This window comes from Bombina bombina, chromosome 3, assembly GCF_027579735.1.
Source record: "Bombina bombina isolate aBomBom1 chromosome 3, aBomBom1.pri, whole genome shotgun sequence".
Taxonomy (NCBI): Eukaryota; Metazoa; Chordata; class Amphibia; order Anura; family Bombinatoridae; genus Bombina; species Bombina bombina.
This window is the reverse complement of record NC_069501.1, coordinates 754,922,740-754,936,788: the sequence shown is the minus strand read 5'-3', so window position 1 is coordinate 754,936,788 and position 14,049 is coordinate 754,922,740. Positions and strand designations below refer to the sequence as shown.

Sequence of the window (14,049 nt, the reverse complement as noted above, 5' to 3'; positions counted from 1 at the left end):
CTGAGAAGTGAGCACTGATTGGCTAAAGTGCAAGTCTGTCAAATGAACTGAAATAAGGGGGCAGTCTGCAGAGGCTTAGATACAAGGTAATTACATAGGTAAAATGTGTATTATTATAACTGTGTTGGTTATGCAAAACTAGGGAATGAGTAATAAAGGGATAATCTATCTTTTAAAAAAACAAAACTTCTGTTGTTGACTGTCTTTTTAAGTTATCTTGATATTGAGATTGTGGACCGAGTTATTTATACTCAAACACACTTTAAGACAGTAGATTCAAACAACTATATACACAGTAAGAGCTGCAATTTAAAGAATGGGTAGACAATATACCTAACAATCAATTTACAAGAATTAGAAAAAATTGCTCCAGGATAGAGGACTTTGATGAACAAGCCAAACACCTAGAAACAAAATTTCAACAAAGAGGCTATGACAAAGTACTTATTAAGATAGCCAAGGATAGAGCTGAACTGTTAAAAAAAACAAAACACAAACATCAGATACAGATTAATTTTTCTTTTCAAAACTTTAGAACCATTATGTTTAAATGTTGAATTAGATCTTAATTCCATTATGGAATAATCCATCTATGAAAGAAGACTAAGAATCACATTATCACTATTTAATCATTTAGTTTATTTCACACACATGAATATAACTAATTATTTGAATTCTTTTATATATATATATATATATATATATATATATATATATATATATATATATATATATATATATGTATGTATGTATGTATGTATGTATGTATGTATGTATGTGTATATATATATATATATATATATATATATATATATATATATATATCCTGGATTATTTCACATGCTAAATAAAAGACAAAAAAGTCAACATATATAAGTTTATGTACATTATTACATATTTTTCCAAACAGATTCCATAAAATGTATATTTATTCACATATATTTCACATATTATTTGTGCAATAATTTAATTTAACTTTAGTTATTTCAATTTGGGTTTTAGATTTTTAATAATCATTATTATCAAGTTTGTATATATTATATGTTTTCTACTGATGTTATTTCCTTTTTCTGATCAAATATAATGCATGATTCAGTCCAGTCTTTAATCACAAATGCCATGATTAAAGACTGGACTGAATCTGTGCCTTTATAGTCTCAAAGTGGGAGGATAACCAATCAAAGAAACATGAATACAAAGGGTGAATGTGCAACACAGGCACATCTTGAAAATGGCTGTATCAGATGAAACTCTTGATGGAACAACTGCAGCCGTGTTGTAACTTAGCACATTATCACAGAGCTCTATGTAAGCTATTTGGATTATTCACAGTGGACATGCAGTGAGTTTTTTGCAAGTTTGAATACACTGAAAGTCCTTTACTCGCAACTCTGGTAATAAGATTTCCCGATTGGCTAGAGCAGTACCACGTGACCCAGAACGCAATACGGCACTGCCCGTGGTGGATGGAATAGTTTTTTTGCTGAGTTGGAGGGTCTAACGCCAACTTATAGCAGCCTGCAGGAAGCTGAGAAATACACAGTGAAAGAGGTTTTGTATTCCGGTTGAGTCCTTTGATACCGAAGAGTGTCCTTTAGAGTGTATGCGATGCAAACTGCTTGCGGTCCACTGTTTACAACCCACACCCTTCTTTGAGGACATGCATTGGTTCATTTAAATCTATTCAGCAACTTGGGACTTTTGAATGATGATCGTTCTGTCAACAATTTTTTATCATCTTTTTATAGTTTTTATGGCACTTGAGTATTATATACATTTTTAAACCATTGGTGGTATATTATATTATTCTGTGTTAGTTGTTTTAATAAATGTGTTTACCCCTTTATCATTTTGTATATATTGCATAATTGCACATCATATATCAGTTATATATAGTTATAGCAGCTTCATTTAGCGCACCCTTTTATTTGTTGCCTTATTGTCCTCAATGTCTGCTGCTTGACCTTGTTCCTATAAACTGCCGTCTTTGAAATTTTAAGGATGGAATAACCCGACGCTCACTGTATTGCTTTGCCAGTAAATTAAAAAAAATAGATAGGGACATTAAACACAAAAAAATGATGTATTCAAAGCAAGAAGTACCATAATATGCAGAAATATTTTTTAAAGTTAAATTACTTGTTTAAATGTTTAATACATGTGTAAAGTTTCTATATAGTAACTATCACTGCCATGTTGTAACCTATTCGCCTGACCTTACCTCCCCAGATGAGTCCAATTAGGGACAGTTTGAAATAAGCTTAAATATAATAATCTCAGAGGGTTTAGTGTCCCTTTAATGGTCATTAACCTTTTGAGGACCATACAGTATAGTGAAAACAACAGAAACCCAGCAACATTAGAAAATGGTAATGAAGTTAAGTCAGATGTATTTAAAACATATTACTAATTAATTATAGTCTACTAATAATTCACTGAGGAAATGCTGTGGACTTAATTTGTGTCAATTTAAAAAAAAAAGAATAACTGCTGCGGTAAACTGATGGATTAAGCTCCCTATAATAAAATTAAAGTAGATTTAAAGTTTGTCAGAAGAATCAAAACAACATTTTATTTAATATGAATGTGGGGATTTAAACATTATTTTTGTGTTATTCCCCTATAGCCTTCCTTTCTTTCTTTATTCTGGCCTCATTTTTCTTTACTATATTCTGGCCTCATTTTTGATTACATGGAACATTTTCTTGTATAATCACAGGGAATAACTTATAGGCATCATTAAATCTTAACCTTGTTTCTGAATCATTAATTTGCCTTGAGGGACATACTTTTGATTATTAAGCTGTAAAGCCCCAGTACACTATTTTAACCAATCGTCAAATAAAACTGTTGTCAAATAAAGCTGTTTGTGTCTTTATTTGTATTTATTTTAACTCTCAAGATCTGCACATTGTGCAGTTTTTTCATGGTTATCCTGGAGTGCAGACAGTCTTTATTTGCTTGTACTTGCATGTTACACACAAAAGCACAATGTGTATGCACCAATCAGCAGCTGTGCATGATCAGATATCAATGCTGGGGAAATCTAAAAGGTGCAGATTAAAAATACAACAGCAATTGTTTGTTTTTTTAAAGAGCACATCATTTAAAAATTGATTAGCTATCTTGCCGTTGATCCATTTCACAGCTGCACTTACTGCAGTTACCAGTTGTTGTTTTCTCTGTAAAGTACCTACACAAATCATGCCCTGCTTTCAAAGGATACCAAGCACTCGCACTAAGGAATACAAATCTTTAGAGCTATCAATACATGTGGAAAAACAACAAGTTGAGAGATATTATTTCCTTCGTATACCAAAGACAACATTTATAGCTCAACACCATTAAACAAATAATTAAAAAAACACATCATCAAACATCCTTTTTCATAGAATATGTTAATGCAAGAAAATTAGACTAGATGTTGCCGCCAGTTTATCTTTATTAAGAAGATCACATTGGTGCAATTCAATATTGGCATGTGACATTTTACACCAATTTACCTTCTCATTTTCATTTTACCTCTAGTACGCCAGGGAAACATATTATATATATATATATATATATATATATATATATATATATATATATATATATATATATATATATAGAGAGAGAGAGAGAGAGAGAGAGAGAGAGAGCACTCTCACTTTCCAAACTTGATGCCAGGGTGCCAGCAGATAAATATGCACAGTAAAGGAAGGCACTCACTGGTCTTTTTCTTCAAAATAACTTTAATAATCGTGACGTTTCGGGGACACACTGAGGAAGGGGAGTGTGTCCCCGAAACGTCACGATTATTAAAGTTATTTTGAAGAAAAAGACCAGTGAGTGCCTTCCTTTACTGTGTATATATATATATATATATATATATATATATACACACATACATACACACACACATACATACATACACACGCGCACACATATACACAGTTGTATGCAAAATTTCCATGATTTTAATTTATAAATAATTTGGTGTTTGGATCAGCAATTTCATTTTGATCTATCAAATAACTGGAGGACACAGCTTACTTGTTTACAGTCTTTCCGTAGCAAAACTCCACACACCACTTGTCTTATTTGGAGGAGCAATCTGGGCTTGTAACTCCAGACTTGGCTAATGAAGAACTTAAAAGGACCGTCTATTCAAATATTTTGCATAGATAAACAGAAAATGTGCAAAATGCATCAAAACAAAATTAGACAGATGCATATATTTGGGCACCCTTGTAATTTTCTTGATTTAAATACCTGTAACTACCTAGCACTGATTAAATGGAACACGCAATTAGTTTGGTGAGCCCATTAAGCCTTGAACTTCATAGACAGGTGTATCCAATCATGAGAAAAGGTATTTAAGGTGGCCAATTGAAAGTTGTTGTTCTCTTTGACTCTCCTCTGAAGAGTGGCAACATGGGGGCCTCAAAACAACTCTCAAATGACCTAAAAACAAAGGTTGCTCAACATTATGGTTTAGGGGAAGGCTACAAAAAGCTAACACAGAGATGTCCACTGTGAGGAACATAGTAAGGAAATGGAAGACCACAGGCACAGTTCTTGTTAAGGCCAGAATTAAAATATCGGAAAGGCAAAGGATGGTGAGAACAGTCAAAAAAAGCCCACAGACCACCTCCAAAGACCTACAACATCATCTTGCTGCAGATGGTGTCACTGCATCGTTCAACAATTCAGCGCACTTTGCACAAGGAGAAGCTGTATGGGAGAGTGATGCAGAAGAAGCCTTTTCTGCACACACGCCACAGTCGCTTGAGGTATGCAAACGCACATTTGGACAAGACAGCTTCATTTTGGAAGAAGGTGCTGTGGACTGATTAAACAAAGATTTAGTTATTTGATCATAACAAGGGGCGTTATGCATGGCGGCAAAATAACACAGTGTTCCAAGACAAACACTTGCTTGCCACAGTAAAATTTGGTGGATGTTCCACATCATGCTGTGAGGCTGTGTGGCCAGTTCCGGTACTGGGAATCTTGTTAAAGTTGAGGGTCGCTTGGATTCCACTCAATATCAGCAGATACTTAAGAATAATGTTGAGGGATCAGTCACAAAGTTGAAGTTACGTGGGGGCTGGATATTTCAACAAGAAAATGACCCAAAACAATGCTCGCAATCTACTCTGGCATTTATGCAGATGAACAAGTACAATGTTCTGGAATGGCCATCCCAGTCCCCAGACCTGAATATCATTGAAAATCTGTGGGGCGATTTAAAACGGGCTGTCCATGCTCGGCAACGATCAAATCTAACTGAACTGGAGATGTTTTGCGAGGAGGAATGGTCCAAAATACCTTAATCCAGAATCCAGACACTCATTACAGGCTATAGGAAGCGTCTAGGGGCTGTTATTTCTGCTAAAGGAGGCTCTATACTAAATATTGATGCAATATTTCTGTTGGGGTGCCCAAATATATGCACCTGTCTAATTTTGTTTTGAAGTTTTTTAGGATTCTACAAAGGTTTTTTTGGCAACAGATGTTCCAGAGTAATAAAGCATTAGGAATTAGGACATGACTAATTATTCTTATTTTATGTGACCCCCCCCCCCCCCAAAAAAAAAAGGATAGTTTTGAAAGTATTTCTGGACCTGGAAATATTTAAAAAAACAGAAGCTACTAAATATCTAATTCCTATTGTATCAATCCAATGTTTTGTGGACCCAGGACATACTTGAAAACGAGAGAAATCTCAATGTATCCTTCCTGGTAAAATATTTTATAAATAAATAAATCTTTCACGCACAAGGGGTAAGTTCATTGCCCTTTTTTTTTCACATGATAAGTAATATCTCAATCTGTCCTAACGTTTCTGAATGATTATTGATGAAGCTGTACACTAATAGTTATCTGATTGCAGATTAGAGCAGGAAACCACAGTGAAGCTGAACACCAGCCCCACTTTTAATTATATTATTCTTTCCACCAAGACATTCACAGCTAAACCAGCTCCTGATGTATTTAATAAGGTAACCTAACCTCTGTTCGAGCAGCTGATTTGTATTTTACTTCTGTGACTTTTGTAAGAGAAGCACTTTAGAATATATATATATATATCTATGCAGGCAAACATTTACACTGAGCAGCAACATCTGATGGGAAGGAGGACTTGGGATGAAGCAATGTTCTTATTACAGTTATTACTACTCACCCAATTACACTTTAGTAAACTGAGGCACGGTGAGATAAAATAGCTTGCCCTAGGTCACTGCTAAAAATTGAGTCTGTATTATATTCTCTAGAAGAGAGGGATTTGTTTTGCATTCTACTGTATTCCTTTAGCTAAGGTCTGTTCTTGCTTAATAAAAAAAAGCTAACAAAATATTCAGAATTCTAAAGTAGATGTGTCCAGCATATTCTCAATAATAGATCTCCTTTTTTGTCTTGCAGAGTTAGGAAATTTTGGTGTGTCTATTCCTTGAAACATCTATCTATACTTTTATATAAACAATGTTTGCAAAAGAAGAGTATAAGGTATAAAGTGAATTGTGTTGCAGTTGTTAATGCCATTTTGGTTATATATGTAGCAGGGTTAGCTTTGAGAAGACAGCATTGTTTTAAGTTCTGCAAAATAAAATTACTTGAAAAGGGGCAAAAAAACATAAAAGTGTATATCGCAAGTTAATTTTACTACACATAACTAAACATTGTATAATAAAATCTCACAGTATATACTGAACTGTTCACCATATTGATGTGTAATAAGTGTACATAAAACTTTTATTCCCACAGGTTCCAGATAAACGCCACTTCTGAAGTATTATTACCAAGCAGATATTAGCAGTTATGTAATACATATGTAATTACTATATGTTAAAGGGACAGTCAAGTCAAAATTAACCTTTCATGATTCAGATAGAGCATGCAATTTGAAACAACTTTCCCTTTATTTTTATCAAATTTGCTTTGTACGCTTAATATTCTTTGTTGAAAGATTAACCTAGGTAGGCTCATATGCTAATTTCTAATCCCTTGAAGGCTGTCTCTTATCTCAGTGCATTTTATTAGCTTTTCACAGCTAGACAGAGCTAGTTCATGGTTGCAATATAGATAACATTGTGCTCACTAACGTGGAGTTATTGATGATTCAGAACTGATTTATTAAAATGCATGTCTGTCAAAAGAATGGAGATAAGGGACAGTCTGCAAAGGTTTAGATACAAGGTAATCAGAGGTAAAAAGTGTATTATTATAAAAGTGTTGGTTGTAAAAAACTGGCAAATGAGTCATAAAGGGATTATCTATGCAAAATTTTCGAATAGATGGTCCCTTTAAGAACTTGACTAGCCTTGTCTGGAGTTACAAACCCAGATTGCTCCTCCAAATAAGGCAAGTGGTGGGTGGAGTTTGGCTACGGAAAGACTGTAAGCAAGATATTAAGTTGTTTAAAAAATGTTTTGACTTTGCTGCTATATTATTATATAGCAAGACAACAGAAAAGTCTTGTAATTACAAGGTGTCTACTGTACCTTGATCTACACATCTTGGAACAGCAAGCAGTTCCTTTATAAAGGGACACCTCTGGGATTTAGACACAAACATTTAGGAGGTAAAACAAATAATCCCTAGATGGACCCAAGGGTCCTTCCAATTAGAAAACTGTTGTGGTTCTGATACTATATAGAGTGAGATGGTTAACTGACATTAAAATAATTAATGTATATGCACAGAAAATATCAGTAATTATGCCCTGCACAAAATCTGCAACTCAAATTAATTTAACAATATGTAGGGCTTGGCAATCAATTGTAGTCAAGGTATCAACCCCTTTAAAACCTTGAGTATGTTAATTTCAGCTCCTGCACTGATCTAGGAAATTACTGTGAAGCATGTGGCTGGGTCAGAAAATGTAAGATACAGTGTGCTATCCAGTCTATCGGGAAGAGTGGAACAAACACAATGTTCAGAAGTATTTTACAGCAAAAGCAGACATAATAAAATAAACTGTATATTGCAATATTCTTTTATTTTCACTAATTAAAGGGACATGCAATTTAAAAGGTTTCTTTTGTGATTCAGATAGAAGATACAGTCTTAAACAACTTCCCACTTTACTTCTATTACCAAATTTGTTTCATTCTTTTGGTATCCTTCTTAGAAGGAGCAACAATGCACTACTGGGAGCTAAAGTACCATGAGTGCCAGATACATTTAAAGGGCCTCCTGTGCCTCTATGCATTAGAATATAGCCCAAAAAGAAGTAACAGTGCATTTTCTATTATGTATGTTACAAGCAGCCAAAGGGGGGGGGGGGAGTGGCTTTATAAGGTTTGTTTGTTTAAATAAAATAACTGATTTTGTGTTTTGAAACCACAACCTAATAAAATGGGTTGAACTGGTAGGTATAATCAGATCTCATTATTTTATCACATTGTGTACATATACATGCCTCTTTATCTTATATTTGTCCATAAACCAAAGACCAATACTTGGAGAGAACAATGGAAAATTAACATTTTATTATCTTATCTCTTCTATACCCATTGGGAGTGTAATTTATTTTGCTAGCTCTGTTTACACAGCTTATCTATAGCTTGGACCTAAAGCCAGAAACTTTCATAATAGGTGGGGATACCACAGGCTAAATCAACTATTTCAAATGCCAATATAAGGGCAAAGGAAATACTTTCAACTTAAACAATCTAGTACATTCCAGTAGGTAAAGTGGATCATTGGGAACAAATTAAAGGGCAGAACATTTTTGAGTTTGAGTTAACTGTCCCTTTAAATCCCAGCATTTCAACAAACAAAAACTTAGCTCACAGAGCACTAGTTAGGAATTATTTTACATTGTAGGGTTTTAAGCAAATAGTACAAATCCTCATAATTAATTAGCACACATTCAGCCGTGCGACAAATAAGCGTTGATGTTTTGTTTTTACATTAACTTATTATGTAGATAGAGGTTTTCTACTTTCTAATATGACTGACTAGACAAAAGATGTACATTCACATATTTAATCAGGAAAGCATTACGCATTAGATATTCTATATCCATCATAAACAAATCTTTAAAGCCCTTTTATATTTAAGAAGCTTAGCTTGCTGGAAACCCTGTTGTTATGGAGCTATACATGTAATCAGTAAAAAGAAAAGAAAAAAAAACTCCCAGAATGCAGCGCCAATAAAGAGATTAGTGACCTCTAATGAGAAAATTCTAGGAACAAACTTCAGGAAGAATTTAAAGTTTATTTATTTCCTTTTAACTAATCTTATGCAAAAATGTTAAAGTAACACAAAAAAATAAATATAATAATACTTACATACTGAAAGCAGCTCCGTACACTGGGTTCTATATTACTGCCACCAAAAGAGGCCACCTCACCAAGCTGCCGTGGGATCTGAATGGCATCGTGTAGAAGAAGGCCCAGCCTTCTCTGATCACAGAAACCAGCAGAGCTTGCTACCTGTTTGAAAAGGTCTAAAAATGAAAGAAGAAAGAAAACTCGTTGGTAACTAAAAAATCTTTTGTATGCTCAAAATATTGCTCAAAAATACTGTAGGATATTTTACTATGCAAAATTTAACATTTAATATTACAACTTTTTTTATGCCCATCTAATTCTCATAAAGGTTGCATGACTATATATATTAGGATTAGAATAATATGCATGGTTTGTGTTGAAAAATAAAACATTCTTGACTTTCGTCTTGATTCAGCAGCATGTTGAAAATTTGTAATTAGGGTTGACACCTTTTCTGGAAAAAAAATATTGGCGAAGCTCATTAGCATAGATTTACCTGAATAATTATACAGCATAAATCAGGAAATAAAGCTACTAGGACTGATTTGAAATGATTATGTGCTTATAATTAGGTTCCATCACACTTAGAAGTTTGACCATTATAGCATATCTATTTCTATGTTTCATCTTTAATTTTCAACTTTGACCTGAACCTTAAAAATTCCAGCCATGTGGCAACCCTATACGTAATTTGTAAAACAAATATCACACAAGTATGTAGCTGTGGCGTCACTAGGGGGGTGCGGACTGCACCTGGGTGACAACCTCCAGGGGGTGACACCACAAAAAAATTTTTTTATTTTTTTATTTTTTACATTTTATTGAAATTCAATGAAATACAATGTAGAGATGCATAGATTTTTATTTATTAGAGGGGCCGGCATTTGTCAACATTAGTAGGACTGGGGAAGTTGTAGACACTTAATTTTGCTGCCCCTTGAGCCAGCACTGCAATTTCAACAAATAATTTTCCCGGCTGCTTTTGCTTGCGAAGTTGCGCTGCTAGCCTAAACCTGCTGCCTATCTGTGCTCACTGCTCAGTGACATGTGGAGCAGTGGAGTCACTCACTGCTGTGCTGTCTCTTTAAACGGGAACCGGGAAATCGTGAGGGGGATGCCTGGCACCTGACCGCATGACTGTTTGACACTGTCTCTAAAGTGAAGGAGCCACGTATGATGCCCACCAGACCAGTATGGTTACGGTACACTAAGTGCACACTGAAGAGGTAGGAGGGGAGGGTGGGCGGGGGTCTGGGGGTGGGCAGAGTGCAGAGGTGATTGGCCATAAGAAGCGGTAGGCATGCGGCCCGGGGCTGTGCACTGACAGACTTGGAACAGTCAGAGAGCAGAATTTTCAAAGTTTCCGTGCCTAAACCTTTGCTTCAGTAAATTATTTTAGAGTGCTCTGTTTATCGTTCATTTGATGCTCTGCTGAGCCAGGGAGCAGCTCTAGGCATGAGCTTTATAATTAATGCAGTGCAGTTTACATATTTTGTATGTGTGTGTCTGAGTTTTTGTGTGTGTGTGTCTCAGTGTTTTTGTGTGTGTGTGTCTCAGTGTTTTTGTGTGTGTGTGTCTCAGTGTTTTTGTGTGTGTGTTTTTGTGTGTGTTTTTGTGTGTGTTTTTGTGTGTGTCTGAGTGTGTTTCTGAGTGTCTGTATGTGAATTTTGTGTGTCTGAGTGTTTGTATGTGTGTGTGCCTGTGTTTTTGTGTGTATCTGCTTCCTGGGGGGGTGACACCATAACTTACTGCACCGGGTGACACCAACCCTAGTGACGCCACTGCAGTTTATTTTGGTTATGAAGCGTATGCGCAAGACGTGGTATATGACCACAACAACCATGTTTTAGCAGTGCTTGTACTACAGATTGTATATTTTTGTGTAATAATCAAAAAGTTTGTAACTTTTTTTTTCCCCTTTGATAAGACAAGTTATAAAATAAAAAAAAATAAAAAAAAAAGGAAAATCTCATTGAGGTAATGTTACTTGTTATTTAAATCTGTATTGTCTTGTAGACTATAATAAGACAATTTAAACGTCTGAGTATCTGGGGTTTGACTTCTGCAGACACATTTTTCAGCTTTATCAGACTTTGGTGATTGTACAGAAGGATCCAATTATCCAAGTGATGGATTCCTTAAAATACACACTACAGACTGATTTGTACTTGTAATTGGATTTATGTTGCATATACCATCTACATTACACAGTCTCCACTGGTCAAGAGGGAATGTGTAAAACTTTTAAATATTTAGATAACTTAGGTAGGCTGTAACTATTATAAAAGTCTCTTCAAAAGTACGTTTAAAGGGACATTCCAATAGTAATTATTTTCATTACTGACCAAAAATTGCATGTTTCAACCTCGCAAAGGGATTAAGCAGTCTAGCTTTATAGAAGCAAGCATTCTGAGTAGGAAACCCTCTATTAAATAGCAAGAACATGCGGCTGACACACTTGGTTACCTGCTTGGGAGCTGTAATGCTTGTTGTTTGGAATGGAATTTTATAAATGTTTTTAACCACTCATACCCTAGAATATCCATTAAAGGGCTAGATTACAAGTGGCGTGCTTATGTTTGTGCACAAGCGATATAAGACTATCGCGGGTTTGTTAATTTGCCACCATATCACAAGTTTAAAAGCCTCTGCAGACAGCCTCCTTATGTCAGATCTTTTGACAGACTTGCATTTCTGGCAATTAGTGCTGACTCTTAAATAACTCAACCTGCATGAGCACAATGTTATTTACATGAAACACAAACTAACGCTCTCTAGCTGTGAAAAACTGTCAAATGCATTCATATAAAAGACGGCCTTCAAGGGATTAGAATTTTGCATATGAGTCTACCTAGGTTTAGCTTTCAACTAAGAATACCAAGAGAATAAGCAAATTTGATGATAAAAGTCAATTATAAAGTTGTTTAAAATTGCATGCCCTATCTGAATCATGAAATTTTAATTTGTACTGTACTATCCTTTTAGTGCACGTCAGGTTAGCGTGACTGAAGACTTCATGCAAAGGGTTAGGGCTAAACTAAAAGTTGTACCAAACACAACAAACACATTCAAAAACTCTTACACTCATATAAACATTATCTGATAAAAATTTATCAGATATTCATAAAAAAATATTTATAAGGGTTCAAATGTATATAATGTTTAAATATGTGTCTAAATAATAATTCAATAGTATTTCATGTGTTTTACTGTGTATTCACTTAATATTTAACATTCCAATGTTCTGCACACATAGGAAAATGTTTTTATTGCAAACACACACACACACACATATATATATATATATATATACACACACACACACACACACACACACACACACACACATATATACACACAAGGGCCAAAATTTTCACTCGCCTGCTCTCCATTGGCGAGTAAAATTTATCGAAGTCGGGCAGCTTGTAGAAATAACAGTATTGAAGCGGTAAACACTGAGCACCACCTTGAAGGTGGAGCGCTGCAGAAACGGCTAGAGTCAATGAGAAGAAGCGTGCAAAGTGTTGGTAAGTACTGACTTCCACCACAGCTCCTGACTATGAAGCGTTTGTCTCAGTTGCTCTGAGGGATTCTCCTCTTTGCCCACAATGCATCCTAGTACTCTTATTAAGGATATTTAAAGCTCAGCCTATTAGGATGCACTTTGGGCAAAGAGGGGAATGACTCAGAACTGAAACAAATGTTTCATAGTCAGGAGCTGCGCAGTACTTTGCTACGTGTTCACAGTAGTTTTATCCCAGGACCTCAGCACTTAGTCTTCGGTATGAATGAGAGAAGCACTAGTAACAGAGATAATCCTAAGAAAATCAGTCCGGGGGTTGTCACTGAGAGATTCCCCTTTTCTTCCGACAGAGATCATAAGTGGCTCAGTGTAGGATGCTTTTTCGACAAATGGGGGAATCCCGCAGTACCTAGTTATGCTGCGTGTTCAGTTCACTTTTACCCCAAACACTACTACATCAGCTATCTAGAACAGGACCGGCTGAGCACAAACACATTGAGGGCAGTAATGGAAAATAATAAATAGGCAGGAGTGCTTAGAAAAATCAATCCGGGTGCCTGTAACTGAGGGATACCCCTCGTCTGCCAACAGAAATGCCAGTAGGCTCAGTGTAAAATGCTCTGTCAGCAAAGAGGGGAATCTCTCAGTAAAAAGAACTCAGACACCAGCTTCACAATCAGAAGAGAGGGGGAAAGACCACACAGAGCTTCTAGGATTACTTAACATGCATCCTATAGAATCTTTGTCGGCAGTAAGGAATCCCTCAGTGACAGGCCTCCTGACAGTAAAAACCCCACTCTCCTGCAGTCAGTCCCTGGCTTTTTGTACATAGTGCCTTTGTGCCCCAGCCTAGCCTACTCTTCAGCTCTATGCATTCTGCCTCCTCAGAACAGCACAGCCAACCCCTCAGCACTGCCAAGTTTGCCCCTCAGCCATACCAGCCTACCACACCAGCCCACAGCACATGCCTATAGCATACCACCTAAAGCTTATCCATGCCAGGTCCCAACGGGCTACTTATAACATTCTGACTCATATACACTGCATTTACTCTATGCACCTCAGCCCAAAACAAATTTCCTTCCTACGCCATCTTTTGCCCACAATATGCAGCTTGCCATACTCATACCCTCAGCAGTTAGCATGCACCCTGGACAGTTTATGTTCTAAACCCATAGCTGACAGCTTGCTTGCCTAATGACCACACCATACAGTCTTCCCGCCTATTTAATGTTGCTAAAAAATTTTGTAGCATTATTTAAT

At 35.9% G+C, this 14,049-nt stretch overlaps 1 protein-coding gene across 5 annotated transcripts in view; it reads right to left on the bottom strand.

Moving 5' to 3' along the window:
- Positions 1-14,049, bottom strand: part of DMD (dystrophin) — a 4,487,195-nt gene that overhangs the window by 131,303 nt on the left and 4,341,843 nt on the right. For all 5 annotated transcript variants that reach the window (XM_053707599.1, XM_053707595.1, XM_053707596.1 and 2 more), the window contains one exon: positions 9,282-9,439. In XM_053707599.1, the coding sequence (XP_053563574.1) occupies positions 9,282-9,439 (158 nt within the window). The remainder of the gene's footprint in view (positions 1-9,281; positions 9,440-14,049) is intronic.